This window comes from Stegostoma tigrinum, chromosome 9, assembly GCF_030684315.1.
Source record: "Stegostoma tigrinum isolate sSteTig4 chromosome 9, sSteTig4.hap1, whole genome shotgun sequence".
In the NCBI taxonomy this organism is placed as follows: domain Eukaryota; kingdom Metazoa; phylum Chordata; class Chondrichthyes; order Orectolobiformes; family Stegostomatidae; genus Stegostoma; species Stegostoma tigrinum.
The window spans coordinates 69,095,228-69,114,382 of NC_081362.1; the positions used below are offsets into that span (position 1 = coordinate 69,095,228).

General features: G+C 43.8%; 1 protein-coding gene across 2 annotated transcripts in view; it reads right to left on the reverse strand.

Annotated features, from left to right (window-relative positions):
- LOC125454665 (protein kinase C epsilon type) overlaps positions 1–19,155 on the reverse strand; it is a 556,093-nt gene that overhangs the window by 192,114 nt on the left and 344,824 nt on the right. For both annotated transcript variants that reach the window (XM_048535674.2, XM_059648613.1), the window contains one exon: positions 2,857–2,999. In XM_048535674.2, coding sequence (XP_048391631.1) covers positions 2,857–2,999 — 143 coding nt within the window. The remainder of the gene's footprint in view (positions 1–2,856; positions 3,000–19,155) is intronic.

Sequence of the window (19,155 nt, forward strand, 5' to 3'; positions counted from 1 at the left end):
ACAAGGAGCAGAGCTGAATGGATTAAGGGAGATCTGAAATACGTTCTGCCTCAAGGCCATGGGAAAATAGCAATCATACAAAACAACAGGAAAAAAAATCATTTAAGGCTGTGGTTTTTAACGCAGTTAACTGCTTGAGTCCTGGAGGAAGCAAATTTCTTCCCTAACCACCATTCTTCTTTATTTGAAATTCTGCCACTGGCACAGACCCAGTTTTAATTGCACCCCTCAGCTTAAGGTGCTACTACTTTAGGAGGAGTTAAGGCTCATTCAAAGTGGTGATGTGCACTGACGTTCCCTGTAGCAGCAATGCTTTGCTGCTTTTTCTGCCTTCCCAGGTTGGCCTCTCCAGTTTCGACTATGCGAATACAATGGTAAGTTATTCTTAAACAATCACATGAAAGGAAACTTCTTTATCCACTGCTGTTCATCTTTTGTTCGAGTGCTGTGAAGGCTGATACACTCTCTGTCTCACTGTAAACTGCAAAACAATTTCTCAAACTGGTTTTGGAGTCAACAGAACTATATTCAATGGCTACCTCCGTCAGGTTATTTTCCTTAAAATGAAAAAGTTTCATCATGAGAGCTTCATTAATGGTTCCGTCCAGATAGGTGGAGGAAAATGAGGTTCAAAAGGAAGACATTATCAACAGTAAGTAATGACTGGGAAAGAGTGCTGGGGACATTTATTTTTGAAAAGTGTTAACTTCAAGGAAAATGTGGTGGAAGACTTTTTCATAATGGAAGAACTGGACTCTGTCCATGGAGGCAAGTTATTTGAGCGAGGAAGATTAATTAAGACCAAACATATGAGCAGACATTACCACAGCATGAAATGAAGTTAAATTCTTGGAGGCACTCAGCTTTACAGAGTTGCCAGTCTCTGAAGCATGGGATAATGGGAACTGCAGATGCTGGAGAATCCAAGATAACAAAGTATGAAGCTGGATGAACACAGCAGGCCAAGCAGCGCCTGCTGTGTTCATCTACCTTCACACTTTGTAGTCTCTGAAGCATAGTAGCAGGTGAAGAGAATACAGATTTGTTTCAGAATTCAGAATGGAGCTGTATGACGTTTTTGAGAGAGGCCACGGAATGTAGCGGGGTCCTCCTGAAATGTGCTGCTTAATCCAACCTCTGTCATTAGCAAACTGATTTGCCCGGAGAAAGAGACCTAACACTTACTTCACACAAGTAACAGAGCTGCCAATAGGGAGGCCTCTGTGAAAGTTCCATCAGGATGAACAGGTTGGTTGAGGTCATCAAACTCATTTGTAAGCCCATTCCATCCCGTCTCCATTGAACATCAGTTGGATGCCCACTGAAAACCCTAGGGATTCAGGTACTTTATTCACTGCATCTTCATTTTTGATGCAATTGGGTCTTTAATATACATATGGAAAGAATTATAGCCAAGGATTTCCCTTTTGCACTTGGGTTAATAGTAACGTTGTTGAATGGGGCAATGTGGTTGATCATATGCAACAAGACACATTTAATACATGACACGACACATTGGAGTACCATCCTGAGAGCTGATAACGCCAATACTCACTCAGGAAAACAAATAAAAGTTTGTTAGTATGTTTCCTTAGTGAGCATTGTGAAAACAAAGGTCAGAATCTTGTGTTGCTCTGGAAGCAGGCAGCAAGTCGTGAAGGGGAACCTCATTGTGGGCAAGGCCCAAATCTGGAATCCTAATGGCAGGATGAACTTGTGCAATTAAGTCCTCTTAGATTTACAGGAATGTCAGCGAGCCATCAGGAAATCCTTTTGCACGAATATGCATCTCAGGAATGCTCTTTAAAAGGCTAGGTCACCAGAATTAGGTGCCCATTCCCAATTAAATTCTCTCCAAGTGAGAAATACATTCCTTTGAATCTCAAACAGGTGTGCAGGTACTGTACCTGCTGCACTTTGGAGTGGGCAGCTACCATTGTGTCCACTTTGGGGAGCACTGGCCCCTGCAATGCCATGAGAATAAGCAGCAAAAAGTTGGAGAAATCACAGTGACTGACAGCAGAACTCTGGATCATAATGTGTATGCATAAGGAGGCTGGTTCACAGGTGGAAGCCTGTATGGAAAAGGGAGGCAGGCTGAAAGGGGAATGGTGGAAAGACCAGTCTGTTTATCTGCAGGCAACCAATTTAACAGATGTTCCTGGTTTGAAGGGAATGAACATCCATCTGGGTGCCCTTTGAATATTGTGCCAGGTCCTTCAGTCCTGTAATTAACAGAGGTTGGGGAGGGATCTGGGGATGAGTTCCTGCCTGAATCTGCTCTGGCTATAAGATTCACCACTCTCCTCATGCACACATACATAATGAGCTGAGAACCGTGTAATTGCGTGAGAGACACTAAGAACTACGGAACAATGTTTGCGTAATGGGAAGGCTCCACCTGAAGAGTGGAAAGGGGGAAAGGCTCTGTCACGCTGAGTCAGGAAAAGATGTGCAACCACCGACCCCAGCCTGTCCCTCCCACCAAACCACATGCCCTACCGCCCCCACCCCCAAACAATGTAAACTCCCAGCACTTACTGAGAACAATGCCAGGGCCAACAGTGCTATCCCAAAGGAAATCAGGCTAATCAGCAGAGATTAGGGATCAAATCTGAAAGTTAACTACAAAGCCATTACCAAAAGCATTTTACAGAGAAACCTAAATATGTACACATGTGTTTGTGTGCTGACACTGCTGTCTTGGATAGGAACCACAACCACAATGTATTTTACAACTGGTTTTGATGTTTGGGGAGCTGGATCTCAGTTATACAAAGTACTATAATGTACCAGCACATTATTGCACACTCAGTCACACATTCAAAGTGCACATACTTGCTTTTAATACTCTACCTTCTTCTTCCGTTGTCCACTGTTGGTGATCTTATCTGGAGTAACACCGAGATCTGCTAGCACTTTAGCTATCCCTCGAGCATCAACTCCGCAGTTTGGAGCCACATTGGTCTCACAACGTCTGTGGACATTCATCTTGCATACTAAATAAAGGATGGGAACATTTCATTAACAAACATGGGGCTTGTCTGGCTTTGTAGCAACTATTTTGTATTAAACTAAGAGGTAAAGGTGAAAGCTAGAACTGAATTTGTACTTTGAAGACGACACCCAGCATTTTGACAGAGACAATTTGATATTTATGAACAAATAAACAGAAGTGAAATGGTTATCAAACAGTGTCCTTCCCCAAGAAAGAAGAAGCCAGGTATATAGTATAAATTACATGACTTCATTATTGGCTCCTTTGACATTTTATATACAGCCCTCATCATCACAAGTGAGCGACACAAAGTTAAATAATATTGCACTCTGAACCCAATTCATTAGAAATACATGCTGAGAAATGGTAATAAGAAAATGGTTTCTATTCAAAAGTAAATCAATTTATTGCTAAATGAGCTTCCTGAAAATGCGCTGTAATTGATGTGAAGATCCTGAAATTTTGATGTAATTGATGTGAACATCCTGAAACCATTACTTGTTAAGGGTATGTTGGGAATGATATTTGAAGGTGCTGCTGCTGAGAGTTTCTGGTCTCTTCTCTCCCTTCTCCCAAGTAAACCAGACTCAAAGATGGCATTCTGCTTTAACCTTCCAAACAGTACCAAATCTCAAAATGAAAATTCTGTCTACATTTAACTGGACAGTAAGAGAAGGTGGAGAAATAAACACATTTTACCAAAACTGTTTAAGTTGATTCCCAGGATTACAAAAGAAATACTACAGCGTCTTAACCAGTTCAAATTTAACATGATTTTTAAAAATCTCTGTTTCATAACAGCAACTGCAAATAATATTTTAATAATCATTAGCCATTTTGGACTTTGATTAGAAGGTAAGATCTGATCAGTGATTAGATTAGACTCTTTTGTCAATATTAGTTAGGTTTTTTTCCTTTATTCAATCATGGGATGAGGGTGTCACTGGCTAGGCAGCATTTATTGCCTATCCCTAATTGCCCAGAGGGCAGTTCAGAGTCAACCACATTACTGTAGGTCTGCAGTCACATGTAGGCCAGATCAGGTAAGGATGATAGTTTCCTTCCCTAAAGGACATTAGTGAACCAGGTGGGTTTTTTCCGAACCATCAATAATGGATTCATAGTCATCATTACACTCTTAATTCCAGATACTTGTCGAGTTCAAATTCCACCGTCGGCTGTGGCGGCAACCAGCTCCCCAGAACGTTATCTGGATCTCTGGATTAACAGTCTAGTGATAATATCACTGGGCCATCACCTCCCCATGCAGAAGCAGAATGTCATAAGTGGGAAGATTATCTTCGTTCATTATTTTTACAGAATCAGAGAAATGTAGGGAATGTAGAGAAAGGACATGGTTCACCACAAAAGTGAATGATGAAAATCTTTTCTCAGAAGGTTTATTAAAAGATATGATAGTTATGTCAAATTTCAGGTAATCTAAGGACCAGTCTCCCTTGTTATGCCCATGGTACACCTGCTACTTGTACTTTGAGCCTTCTTCACATTGGGCACATTAGCTGTGTATCAGTGATAATGGGAACTGCAGATGCTGGAGAATCCAAGATAACAAAGTGTGGAGCTGGATGAACACAGCAGGACAAGCAGCATCTCAGGAGCACAAAAGCTGATGTTTCAGGCCTAGACGCTTCATCAGAGAGGGGGATGGGGAGAGGGTTCTGAAATGAATAGCGAGAGAGGGGGAGGTGGACTGAAGATGGAGAGAAAACAAGATAGGTGGAGAGGAGCGTATAGGTGGGGAGGTAGGGAGGGGATAGGTCAGTCCAGGGAGGACGGACAGGTCAAGGAGGGGGGATGAGGTTGGTAGGTGGGAAATGGAGGTGCAGCTTGAGGTGGGAGGAGGGGATAGGTGAGAGGAAGAACAGGTTAGGGAGGCGGGGATGAGCTGGGCTGGTTTTGGGATGCAGCGGCGGGAGGGCAAAAACTGGGCTGGTTTTGGGATGCAGTGGGAGAAGGGGAGATTTTGAAGCTTGTGAAGTCCACATTGATACCATTGGGCTGCAGGGTTCCCAAGCGGAACGAGTTGCTGTTCCTGCAACCTTCGGGTGGCATCATTGTGGCACTGCAGGAGGCCCATGATGGACATGTCATCTAAGGAATGGGAGGGGGAGTTAAAATGGTTCACGACTGGGAGGTGCAGTTGTTTATGGCGAACCGAGTGGAGGTGTTCTGCAAAGCGGTCCCCAAGCCTCCGCTTGGTTTCCCCAATGTAGAGGTAGCCACACCGGGTACAGTGGATACAGTATACCACATTGGCAGATGTGCAGGTGAACATCTGCTTAATATGGAAAGTCACCTTGGGGCCTGGGATAGGGGTGAGGGAGGAGGTGTGAGGGCACGTGTAGCACTTCCTGCGGTGGCAGGGGAAGGTGCCGGGTGTGGTGGGGTTGGAGGGGAGTGTGGAGCGGACAAGGGAGTCATGGAGAGAGTGGTCTCTCTGGAAGGCAGACAAGGGTGGGGATCGAAAAATGTCTTGGGTGATGGGGTCGGATTGTAAATGGCGGAAGTGTCGGAGGATGATGCGTTGTATCCGGAGGTTGGTGGGGTGGTATGTGAGAATGAGGGGGATCCTCTTAGGGCGGTTGTGGCGGGGGCGGGTGTGAGGGATGTGTTGCGGGAAATGCGGGAGACGTGGTCAAGAGCGTTCTTGACCACTGAGGGGGGAAAGTTGCGGTCCTTGAAGAATGTGGACAACTGGGATGTGCGGGAGTGGAATGCGTCATTCTGGGAGCAGATGCGGTGGAGGCGGAGGAGTTGGGAATAGGGGATGGAATTTTTGCAGGAGGGTGGGTGGGAGGAGGTGTGTTCGAGGTAGAACCCTCTCCCCATCCCCCTCTCTGATGAAGGGTCTAGGCCTGAAACGTCAGCTTTTGTGCTCCTGAGATGCTGCTTGGCCTGCTGTTTTCATCCAGCCTCACACTTTGTTATCTTACGTTAGCTGTATATACCTTCTTGAGCAGCTTTGGGCAGCTTGCTGACGTTTAGTATTTCAATCTTGAGCCACTGCACCCCTTTCAACAGGAGATTAATGGAAATGGAGGTCCAGCCCAATTTTGTGTTTGCACAGGGCCCAAGCTTATTTCAGGCACATCTAGAGAACACCATTGTTGTTATTTAGGCTCCACTGTTGCTGAGTAAAATTAGACGGATGTGTGGCACCACAATGTTAGGCCTTAATTGCATTACTTTCACATATTTCGGCCAGTAATCCCATGGCAAACCAAAACCTGCTTTCTCTAAACCTGCAGCCCAAAGTGTCTTCTATTGCTGTCAAAGGGATTACAAACACTCTTCACTCAGCAGTCCCTGGGTTTGGAAGGGTCATTAATGGAAACGAGATACATGGAGACAGCTTGCTGGGCGCCATCACGCTGTTGACATTTGAATAATGTCTTGAGTTGGTGGTTTGCAGCCTCCAGAAGAAGTAGCACCACGACATGGATGACAATTCATCCGACATTGCTAATGTTCCTCCAACAATACTTCTAAGAGTTCATCGCTGAGCTGCAGTTAATTGTAACCATGTATATTTAAACATTTTGTGACTGCATCAGCGCAGTTCTCAGAACACCAAGAATTCGAGTCCAACCATGTGGTTAAGCAAATAGTGTCTCCAATGATAGTACAGTCCCGTATGGTGGAACTGTTGTACAGGCAGCGGCCATTGCTTGGATAAAATTTTCAAATGGAACCCTGGGATGAATTTTATGTTTTATTTTTGGCTAAGTGCCAGCTGCATCCAATATTTTGAAAGAGATCACTGTGAGACTGAACATGTTATCTTACCATGTCTTACCAAACCTGTCTCAATAAATACCTAACCTGTCCGGCTTGTTCAATTCTTGCACCATGATACAAGCATCATTCCCAGAAAACGAGCCAGTGCCAAGATATCCCGGTATTGAGCAGCATTCCTGGTACTGGCACCATCTTTTAAAGTTCATTATTAACCCAGACAGGCAGTGCCTTTTCAGACGTGCCATTCACAAAGTTCCTGACATTTGCCCCAGAGTTGCAAACAAGCAAAACACTTCATGGGCAGGGACCTGTAGGTCCTGATAGATGGCAGGATGTAGACACATATGCACCCTTTCCCCAGGGCCAGGGATGGAGGTCATTACACCAGACCATGCCAGCCTGGTCCAAGGCTGCCACCTGGGTCAGTGTAGTCACAGTTACCTGATGGGATGCACAGCATTGTCAGAAAGAAATCAATATCTTTGCTAATTACCCACTTCCCATTGAGGCGTGTGCTTGACAACTCTCACTAATTCATGCAAAACCTTCTCTACTCACTCTCACCCACCGTAATCTCTGACACTATTGACCCTGCATGTCCTCTGTGCCTCATACTCACTGTCTTGGAGCAACTCCCCACCTGCACCAACTGTAATAGCCACGCCTCCCACTTTCATCTTCCATAACACCTGAGTCTCTCTCATTCCAGGAGGAAACCAGCCCAGGATAGGGCAGAAATGGTCAAGACGGATGGTGGGTGATCCAACATTTGGCACTTCAGTCCTTACATGGAGAGAAACCTGACCACAAATGCCCCGAGTGGCTGACTGACCATGTCCAAGCTCCTGCACTGACATCTGAGGCTGCCTCTGACTTACTGTGCAGGGGCCCACTGTCTAAAGGCTACCTCCATTGGCTTGATCAAGGTCTGTGGACAACCATAACCAGCTTCATGGCTTTATGGCTGTGTTAAACAACAAGGCGAGACAGCAATACTGTGAGCCTGGTATCTCTGGTTCAGGGGTCGAAGTGTACAAAGACAAGGCAAGATAATACAAGGCAGGAATGCTGTGAGCATACAGGTCGGCTCAAGTGAGAAAGAGCTCTATGACAGCAGACAAACAGGCCAGCAAGCAGCCTGGTCCAGTTCATGAGCCGGGTGTCCCTGAATGCAAGGTCTCCTGCCCATGCTAGTTACCAGTCCAGCCTGAGATAATGCTTTGAAGTGCAGAAGCATCTTGTATCCAAAATGTGTCAAAAGGGTTCTTACAGGCTACCACATAGTTGAACACCAATGACCATGGACGTGGGTTGCCAATGGCCAATGCCCATGGAGTGAAAACTTGTAAGGTACAGCCAGAAATCTAACTCATTATCATGGTGTGAATCCCTTAAAAAGAGATCTAGATAGATCACATTTCCCCAAAAAACACTTAAGTTTCAGCTTATAGTGCCTGTACATCACAGCACATAGACTCAGAAGTTGGAAACAGACTGGTCCAGAAAACATCGTCATTTCCTTGGAGTTGGCAGCAGTCACAGAGTTTCTTCTTATTAATGCTGGAGAATGAAAAACCATCCAACGTAGGCACCTGGCATCAGCAACAAGCATTACTCAGTCAGCTGCAACATGGCCAAGGAACATATGTAGCTTTCCTCTGTTCCAATTACATTGCTAAGCTTCATCCTCGGAAGACGACACTTTCCCATTAAGTGGGGCTGTTCCGGCCCAGTTCCTGTACAAGCCTGTCACTGTTACACTGTCAATTTTGGCCAAATGTAGTGGCGCAGGGTCACACGCACTACAGTTGATTGCAAAAAGCCCAGGTTCATTGACATCAGGCCCTTACTGCCAGCAAAAGATTTTGATCCAATCAACTTGAATTGTGAAAGCTAACTTTTATGCTTGACATCATCCAATTCCCTGTGCAAAGATGCTCATTGTTGTAACGAAGACGTAATTAAATAACTACTGTTTTACCCCAATAGAAAATTGATTTTATTTAAGAAAAGTGTCATCATTGTTCAGGAAGCAAATGAAGATATTAAAGAGATGCAAAGCTGCAATGTCATTATAAGTTAAAAGTATCAATTAGTGCGAAGTTTAATCAAAGCTTTGCCTTTGATTTCTTGAATTTCCCATGGGCTGTAAAGGTTTGGCTGTCAGTGATTTGGCAAGAAACATAAATATACGAAAGACTCAGCAATGCCACTAAACCTAATAATGCTACTTCAACTGGTCTTGGATAAGGACATTTGACAGCACAGAAGCTGAAACTCTAATCTCAGCAATTTACAAGTACAAGCCCACATCACCACAGAGAAAGCACTTTCATACTTTTCCAGCGAAAACGAAAAGTTAAACTCCTGCCCATTCTACAATAAAAATCACCAAGTTATAATAATTTTAATTGACATTCTTGACAAAATCAATTTTCATATTTGTCAGAAGATGTGCAATGCTGCATTTCACTGGTCCATAGGAAATTGTTTCAATGCAAGTCCAGACTGTCTGCACTACCAAGATCTCTGGGATCTGAGAACATGAAACCAGCAAAGTCACACTACTGGCTAGGTGAGGAAAAGACGTACCAGCCAGACTCATGACACTGGGCAATCTAAGAGTAACAGCTCCAATTGCCAAAGTCCTTTCAGGATGTATTGAATAATGCCAAAGGGATTATGTCAGGGAGACTATTAAAAATAATCCTTATCAAACAGAATAAATCCAAATATTAATTCACCATTTAACATATAAAATGGGTGATTGCTCTTAAGTAAACTCACAAGATTTATATTCTTCTTTGAACTAAAGAGGTCCTGAGAATGACACAGGTGTCACTTACTTAAGGGAGCTCATCCTGCAGCACAAGAATAACCTTTAAGGACTGACTACTTTAAAAATGTGTCATTCTACAGTGGGAATTCACAACTTCTAACAAACCATTAGGTTCACTCAGCATAGAGACAGGCCTATCAGCTTGCTATGTCTTTGCTGACCAACAAACGCTAAACTACACTAATCCCAGTTACCTGCATTTGGCCCATAGTCTACCATATCCTGGTATTTTAAGTGCTCATCCAGATGCTTCATAAATGATATGAGGGTATCTGCCTCCACCATTCTCTCAGGCAACATGTTCCATATTTCTGCCACCTCCTGGGTTTAAAACTTTACCTCAGATCTCCTCTAATATACTTGCTCCTCACCAGCATTGTCTGTATGCTCAACGCTCACTTTTCTCATTTTAAAAATTGTGCGTTTATAATTTTCTATCTTGCTTTCATTTAACTTTCTGAATAATTTTCACAATTTTGAAATGCCTTTTTATTGCTTGTTGAGATAGTCCTCATATAGAATCCCTACATTGTGGAAGCAGGCCACTTGGCCCACTGAGTCTATGCCAACCCTCTGAAAAGCATCTGCCCCAGACTCACCACCCTACTCTATCCCTGTTACTCTATCCATGGCTAATCCACCGAGCTTGCACATCCCTGGACCCAATGGGCAATTTAGCATAATCAACCCATGTAACCTGCACATCTTTAGACTGTTGGAGGAAAGTGGATCACCTGGAGGAAACTTTTGCACACACAAGCAGAATACGCAAACCCCCACTTGGGCAGTTGCCCAAGGCTGGGATTGAATCCAGGTCCCTGGCACAATGAAGCAGCAGTACTAACTACTGAGCCGTAATGCCACCCCTTAATATATCACACTGAAATTTTCAACCATTGCTATTATTCTAGAAATTTTTTTTGGACATGTTCACGAGGTTTACGAGGTCAACTCCCGCAATGGTGGGACTATCATATGTTGAAAGATTGAAGTGACTGGGCTTGTGTACACTTGAGTTTAGAAGGATGAGAGGGGATCTGATTGAGACGTATATGATTATTAAGGGATTGGACACTGTGGAGGCAGGAAGCATGTTTCCGCTGATGGGTGAGTCCAGAACCAGAGGACACAGTTTAAAAATAAGGGGTAGGCCATTTAGAACAGAGTTGAGGAAAGATTTCTTCACCCAGAGAGTGGTGGATATATGGAATGCTCTGGCCCAGAAGGCAGTGGAGGCCAACTCTCTGGATACTTTCAAGAAAGAGATAGATAGAGCTCTTAAAGATAGTGGAATCAAGGATTATGGGGATAAGGCAGGAACAGGATACTGATTGTGGATGATCAGTCATGATCATAATGAATGGTGGTGCTGGCTCAAAGGGCCGAATGGCCTACTCCAGCACCTATTGTCTATTGGCATTATAGTTCAGATAGATATAGTGCAAACAAGTGTGAGGTGATTCACTTTGGGAAGAATGATAAGAAGGCAGAATACTGGGTCAATGGAAAGATTCTTGGTAGTGTGGATGTGCAGAGGGATCTTGGCGTCCATGCACATAGATCCATGCAAGTTGCTACCCAGGTTGATAGTGCTGTTAAGAAGGCTTACGGTGTGTTAGGTTTTATTGGTAGAGGGATTGAGTTCCGGAGCCGTGATTCATGCTGCAACTGTACAAAACGCTAATGCGGCCTCATTTGGAATACTGTGTGCAGTTCTGGTCGCCCCATTACAGGAAGGATGTGGAGGCATTGGAAAAGGTGCAGAGGAGATTTACCAGGATGTTGCCTGGTCTGGAGCGAAGGTCTTATGAGGAAAGGCTGAGGGACTTGGGTCTGTTCTCATTGGAGAGAAGGAGGCTAAGAGGGGATTTAATAGAGACATACAAGATGATCAGAGGATTAGACAGGGTGGGCAGTGAGAGTTGTTTTCCTAGGATGATGACGTCGGCTTGTACAAGGGGGCAAATTGAGGGGTGATAGATTTAAGACAGATGTCAGAGGCAGGTTCTTTATTCAGAGAGTGGTAAGTGCGTGGAACGCCCTGCCTGCCAATGTAATTAACTCAGCCACATTAGGGGCATTTAAACAGTCCTTGGATAAGCATATGGATGAAGATGGGATAGCTATGGAGCTATGGAGAAGGAGAGGATTAGGCAGAATGGGAGGATATTTAATTGGGGAAGAGGAAACTATGATGCGATTAGACATGAGTTAGGAAGCATGGACTGGGAGCAGTTGTTCCATGGTAAGGGAACTATAGACATGTGGAGACGGTTTAAGGAACAGTTGTTGGGAGTGATGAGTAAATATGTCCCTCTGAGACAGGCAAGAAGGGGTAAGATTAAGGAACCTTGGATGACGAGAGTGGTGGAGCTTCTAGTGAAAAGGAAGAAGGTAGCTTACATAAGGTGGAGGAAGCTAGGGTCAAGTTCAGCTAGAGAGGATTACATGCAGGCAAGGAAGGAGCTCAAAAATGGTCTGAGGAGAGCCAGGAGGGGGCACGAGAAAGGCTTGGCAGAAGGAATCCGGGAAAACACAAAGGCATTTTACACTTACGTGAGGAATAAGAGAATGGTCAAAGAAAGAGTAGGGCCGATCAGGGATAGCATAGGGAACTTGTGTGTGGAACCTGAGGAGGTAGGGGAAGCCCTAAATGAGTTTTTTGCTTCTGTCTTTACGAAAGAAACCAACTTTGTAGTGAATGAAACCTTTGAAGAGCAGGTGTGCATGCTGGAATGGATAGAGATAGACGAAGCTGATGTGCTGAAAATTTTGTCAAACATTAAGATTGACAAGTCGCCAGGCCCGGATCAGATTTGTCCTCGGCTGCTTTGGGAAGCGAGAAATGCAATTGCTTCGCCACTTGCGAAGATCTTTGCATCCTCGCTCTCCACTGGAGTCATACCTGAGGACTGGAGAGAGGCAAATGTAATTCCTCTCTTCAAGAAAGGAAATAGGGAAATCCCCGGCAATTATAGACCGGTAAGTCTCACGTCTGTCGTCTGCAAGGTGTTAGAAAGGATTCTGAGGGATAAGATTTATGACCATCTGGAAGAGCATGGCTTGATCAAATACAGTCAACACGGCTTTGTGAGGGGTAGGTCATGCCTTACAAACCTTATCGAGTTTTTTGAGGATGTGACTAGAAAAGTTGATGAGGGTCGAGCTGTGGATGTGGTGTATATGGACTTCAGTAAGGCATTTGATAAGGTTCCCCATGGTAGGCTCATTCAGAAGGTCAGGAGGAATGGGATACAGGGGAACTTAGCTGCTTGGATACAGAATTGGCTGGCCAACAGAAGACAGCGAGTGGTAGTAGAAGGAAAATATTCTGCCTGGAAGTCAGTGGTGAGTGGAGTTCCACAGGGCTCTGTCCTTGGGCCTCTACTGTTTGTAATTTTTATTAATGACTTGGACGAGGGAATTGAAGGATGGGTCAGCAAGTTTGCAGACGACACAAAGGTCGGAGGTGTCGTTGACAGTGTAGAGGGCTGTTGTAGGCTGCAGCGGGACATTGACAGGATGCAGAGATGGCTGAGAGGTGGCAGATGGAGTTCAACCTGGATAAATGCGAGGTGATGCATTTTGGAAGGTCGAATTTGAAAGCTGAGTACAGGATTAAGGATAGGATTCTTGGCAGCGTGGAGGAACAGAGGGATCTTGGTGTGCAGATACATAGATCCCTTAAAATGGCCACCCAAGTGGACAGGGTTGTTAAGAAAGCATATGGTGTTTTGGCTTTCATTAACAGGGGGATTGAGTTTTAAGAGTCGTGAGATCTTGTTGCAGCTCTATAAAACTTTGGTTAGACCGCACTTGGAATACTGCGTCCAGTTCTGGGCGCCCTATTATAGGAAAGATGTGGATGCTTTGGAGAGGGTTCAGAGGAGGTTTACCAGGATGCTGCCTGGACTGGAGGGCTTATCTTATGAAGAGAGGTTGACTGAGCTCGGTCTCTTTTCATTGGAGAAAAGGAGGAGGAGAGGGGACCTAATTGAGGTATACAAGATAATGAGAGGCATAGATAGAGTTGATAGCCAGAGACTATTTCCCAGGGCTGAAATGGCTAGCACGAGGGGTCATAGTTTTAAGCTGGTTGGTGGAAAGTATAGAGGGGATGTCAGAGGCAGGTTCTTTACGCAGAGAGTTGTGAGAGCATGGAATGCGTTGCCAGCAGCAGTTGTGGAAGCGAGGTCATTGGGGTCATTTAAGACACTGCTGGACATGCATATGGTCACAGAAATTTGAGGGTGCATACATGAGGATCAATGGTCGGCACAACATTGTGGGCTGAAGGGCCTGTTCTGTGCTGTACTGTTCTATGTTCTATGTTCTATGTTCTAGTGTACGGGATGGGCTTATATTAGTTCACAGGTCGGCGCTACATCAAGGGCTGAAGGGCCTGTTCTGCACTGTATTGTTCTATGTTCTTCTCTTGCTTTTTTTAAGATCTATTTATCTTCTACTTTTCAAATATGATGACACGCCTACACATTTAAATATGAACTTGTCTTTTCACTTTAACAATGCTTATATACGTGTTAATACTGCCACCAAAAACACACAAAACCTTTTTCCAAGTCTGTGCAGGTTGGCAAAGGATTTGTGTGATTCTGGGACGAGTCTGTGCAACATCTTTACACGAATTTATCCATCAAAAGAGTTTTAATTGTTCTGTAATTTTACTCCAATACATTGGATCATCTTCATCTTCAGATAAATTGGTGCAATGACCAGAAAGGAGGAGTTTACTTCCGAGTAATCATAATTTTGCTTTTTGACACTTGCGGGCAACTAGGCTAAATCAAATGGTTGCTTCTCGAGAGATAATGCAATCCAACACTGTTTTGTGTCTTGGAAATTCAACTTTTCAGAAAAGAAATCATGTCTATCTGTGAGTACTTCACTGAACTGTAGAAGAACTGAAGCTATTCAGTACAGATGTACAATCGCTCTCTAGTATATGTTGTCGGTCAGAAATTGCACAAACATATAAGACCTCTCAAAGTATACCACAAAATGTCTACAGGTCATTGCATAAGCAACTGAGTATTGCCCAATAACAACCTAAAAGCTTCAAAAGTTAGTTTGGAAATCTGAAGATCTTGTGTGTGAGCATGTTCAATATACCAATTACCACACAGCCCACGACATGCAACACAGTTTTCTCTCACTGCAAGGTCGATGTTTATACTTCTAATTTTGCTGAACTCTGAAATATGATACATGTTCCATGCAAAAGATGAAACTAACTTATATTCCCTTCTTTTAGAAATTTGGCTGTAAAACTCAAAGTTGGTTTACTGTTAGGAACTCTTAATAAAGCCAAATAATTGTAATGCACTGACGTTAAATTTTAACTCTGGGAAATCTTGTATCATTTTCAATGGAGGCAAAGTATGAAATGGAACAAATTCAAGTGAGGTTTAGGGAGAATTCTAAATGATGAAAAGGCAGGGACCATCAAAACTTTGACAAGCCATTAGAACTAAAGTCAAATTAATTTTTGTTCAGATTACGAAAGAATCATTGTGATTAAATTAGAAGCAATTAAAGTAGAACTAACACCAAAGCCAGACTGAATTCATCTCGGGTTGCTTAAAGAAATAACACTTATAACCTACTGGATATTCTTAGTTTTCCTAAATTATAAGAAGTAGGGGAAGAAGTTTAATTCCCTCCTCCTTACGAAACGAGGCAATTACAGAACTGGAATTGAACAGCTCCCCTGGACCCTCACTGAATAATCTAGCTCTGAATCAGATGGGTCCTTCCTTAATTTAGGAAAATGGTGGTTCCATGTCACATGGAGAACCCCAACACAATTTAGACAGAGTGCATTCCCCTCAGGGCACAGAGACTCTAACATTGTAAAGTTTAAATAACTGTGAGAATTTAGGGAAACAGGAACACTCCTCCAGCCTGAATAACAGTACAGCAGGCAACCAACATCCCTGACTCCTCTCTCTCACTGCAATTAACTCACTTTCTCTGAATATTGTGCTCAATATTTTGTTAGCAAGACTGACTGAGTTATAATGGGCTGTCCATTCAGGAAATAAATAACACGCTGAACTGCACAGGTATGGAGCTCAAAATTGAATAGCTTTCGCTTTATTGGTTGGCTGCTTGAGAGTTTAACATTGTTTGTTTCATGTCTCAGGTTTATTAAAGAGTGAATGGCCAGAAACCCAGAGGTGAATTGATTCAAGTACTTAAAAGGAATGTACACAATGCAAGAAGCTAGAGAACACAAAATTCAAGGTGCTACTGTGCTGCCAGAAGTGAGGCAAAGCAAGAGACCTTCCACTCACTGTGACCTGTGGCACAGTCCTTGGTGTAAATGTTTGCTAATTTAAAGTCTCATGCAAATTTAGTGGGTACTTTCTCAGATGCTGAGAGAGGGGAGGAACATCGGGAAAATACAAAGAGGGTCAACTGAGGTCAGGGGCAGGAAACCAGTCATATATGCATTTTCTGGAGGAACAGAAGCCTACTTTGAGGAAGAAGGTTACTGACCTGACCAGGGTAGCTGAGATAAGCTACCTGATCTGATGTTTCTGCCTTGCAGTCTCTTTATGCCCCATTCTTATTGATCGCTGCTATCAGTGATTTCAGTACCGTGGAGACCCTTGTCCATCCTGTGTCATTTAAAAGATATTGGCCCTCAGAATGTGCTGTGTATAAGGAGTTATCCCTCATACACACTGTTCCTTTCTTTACTTCCCTGTTAGAATGATTTTGTCAAACCTGTCAAATAAAAACTTCTGCTCATTCTTAACAGCTGCTGACATGCCTTCTTTTATCTTTGCTCCTCTAGAAGGCAGTGGCTTGAAATGTCTGTGAGGCTCTGGCCTTGTTGGTGGTCCCCATGAAACTAGCCCTCTAGTGTTTGAGGTGGGGGGAGGACTCATCACATCTAACAGACAGCATGATAACCGACTACCAGTCCATCCCTGTACCGACAATGATGTCAGTGATGAGGCTGGAATCAGGCAGCATTAGGAGCAAAGTGAATACCCACTCAAAGGCCTCATCCCACTGCTGGAGGGTTTAACTGAACTGGGAAGGGTCCCATGCCAAGTGACCAGCCTGGCAGATTCCTCTGCATAAGCAGGCTGCAAATGTGAGGGTCACTCTTTCACGGGCCCTTGGTCCACTGATTATACTCCCCCATGTTCCCCTCCCTCTAAGGATCTTAAATCTAGCCCCACATCTCTTAGGACCCTGTCAATGGAGCTTATGCAGTGAAACCCATAAGCACTTACCTGAATCCTGATCTGACGCGATGCACATATCGAAATAACTGGCAGCTCACTAAAATGAGGCCTCCTATTCCTTGGGTGGGGGGGCGCAGGGGGGCAGAGGAGGGGCAGCAGGTGCCCTGCCTCGAGTCTACTTTAAATGGTTACAGAGAAGCTGACGCTTTCCACAGCAGGTTCACTCACTCTCTTTCAAGCCAGAGTTGTGGGGAAGCCTGGAGCTGCAGACTGTAAACAGGTTCCAGATCCAATCCTTGTGAAACTCCATTATTCTTTGCCTGCCAAAGTGAAAGTGCTCTGTTTATGCCCATTCTATTTCCTGCAAGTTAGCCAATCCTTTAATGTCCGGGAGTCCTTGTCTTGCCCTCTAACCTCTTGCACAGATGCCTTTGGGAAGAAAAATAAGGATGCTTCAAAGAGACAGCACACAGAGTACAGCAGTCAGCTCTGGCCATCATTCCTCAGGAAGGCTAACTTTCAGGTGGGTACAGCGCAGAATCACCAGAAGGATACCATTTTGAGGACAGATTGGATTAACTTGCATTGTCTTCTCTGGAGTTTGAAAGGCTGAGAGCTAATCAAAATGCTCAAGATGGTAAAAAGAATTGAAACAATTGCTACAAATGTTCAATCTCCTCCAGTGGGAAGATCCAGAAGAAGCAGCAATAATCTTAAAATCAGAGTTAAACCATTTAGGAGTGAAATCTGGAAGCATTTTGAACACACTAAGGGTAGGAGAAATCTAAAAATAGAGTTCTAACTGCGAGGATAATTTAACTTTTTGAGACTGATGGGCCAAGGAGTGGCAGATGGAGTTTAATTTAGGTAAGTGTGAAGTGCTGTGTTTTGGTACTTAATGGTAGAGCCTTGGGGAGGTGTTACCAAACAAAAAAAATCTTGGAGTGCAGGTTCATAGTTCCTTGAAGGTGGAGTCATGGGTAGAGAAAGTAGTGAAAAAGGCATTTGGTATGTTTACCTTTATTGGTCAATGCATTGAGAATAGCAGTTGGGAAGTCATGTTGCGGCTGTACAGGACATTAGTTAGGCTACTAATGGAGTACTGCGTGCGAATCTGGGCTATCCATGATAGGAAAGTTGTTGTTAAGTTTGAAAGTATTCAAAGAAGATATACAAGAATTTTGCCAGGATTGGAGGCTTTGAGATGTATGGAGAGGCTGAATAGGCTGGGGCTATTTTCCCTGGAGTGTCAGATGCTGTAGGGTGACTTTATAGAGATTTTTAAATCCTGAACGGCATGGATAGGGTGAATAGCCAAGTTCTTTTCCGCAGGGCAGAGGAGTCCCAAACTAGAGGGCACAGGTTTAAGGTGACAGGGGAAAGATTTAAAAGGGACCCAAGGGGCAACTTTTTCAAGCAGAGGGTAGTGAATATATGGAATGAGCTGCCAGAAGAAGTGGTGGAGGCTGGTACATAGAACAGTACAGCACAGTACAGGTCCTTTGGCCCATGATGTTGTGCCGACCTATTATCCTACTAAGATCAAACTACCCTGCATACCCTACATTTTACTATCCTCCATGTGCCTATCGAAGAGTTGCTTAAAAGTCTCTAAAGTATCTGACCAATTACAACATTTAAAAGACATCTGGATGGATACATGAACAGGAAGAGTTTAGATGGATATGGACCAAATGCTGGCAAATGGGACTAGATTAATTTAGGATATCTGCTTGGCATGGACAAGTTGGACCAATTTCTGCGCTGTACAACTGTATGATTCTGTGACAGAATGATGAACACAAGGACTGAACGGCATACAGTTGTGATCAAAGATAATGGGAACTGCAGATGTCTCTGTTTTCCAAAAGGCTGCAGAGGAACTTTTGGGAATGTATTCTCATTTCCATTTCCTCTACATTATCCAAGGCAAGATGCCCTATTGAGGAGGAAGAGAGGACAGAAAGAATGGATTGACCTTCCATCTCTGCTCAAGCAACCATATCCTCAGTACTCCTTAATTCACCCTTTCTCACTCACTCACCAGCCCAGTTAAATCTACCCAGCAGACTGTCAATACTTCCAAGGAAGTTTTTTATTTCATTTGGTGACAGAACACAGAAGGAAGACTGAAGATTCAAGAGGTGAAAATGCATTCTCACATGGTGGAGCAGATGCTCAACTGAATTCAGCTTCCAGCTCCTGAGCCTGCGGGCTTAGATCTTTAGGGTCCTATTGCAAAAAGGAGAATTCTGAACACATGTAACAATCACATGGAGGCAATGAGAGCCATTTTAAAAGACCTCACTCAAATGGCATATGATTAAGCAAGTCTAATG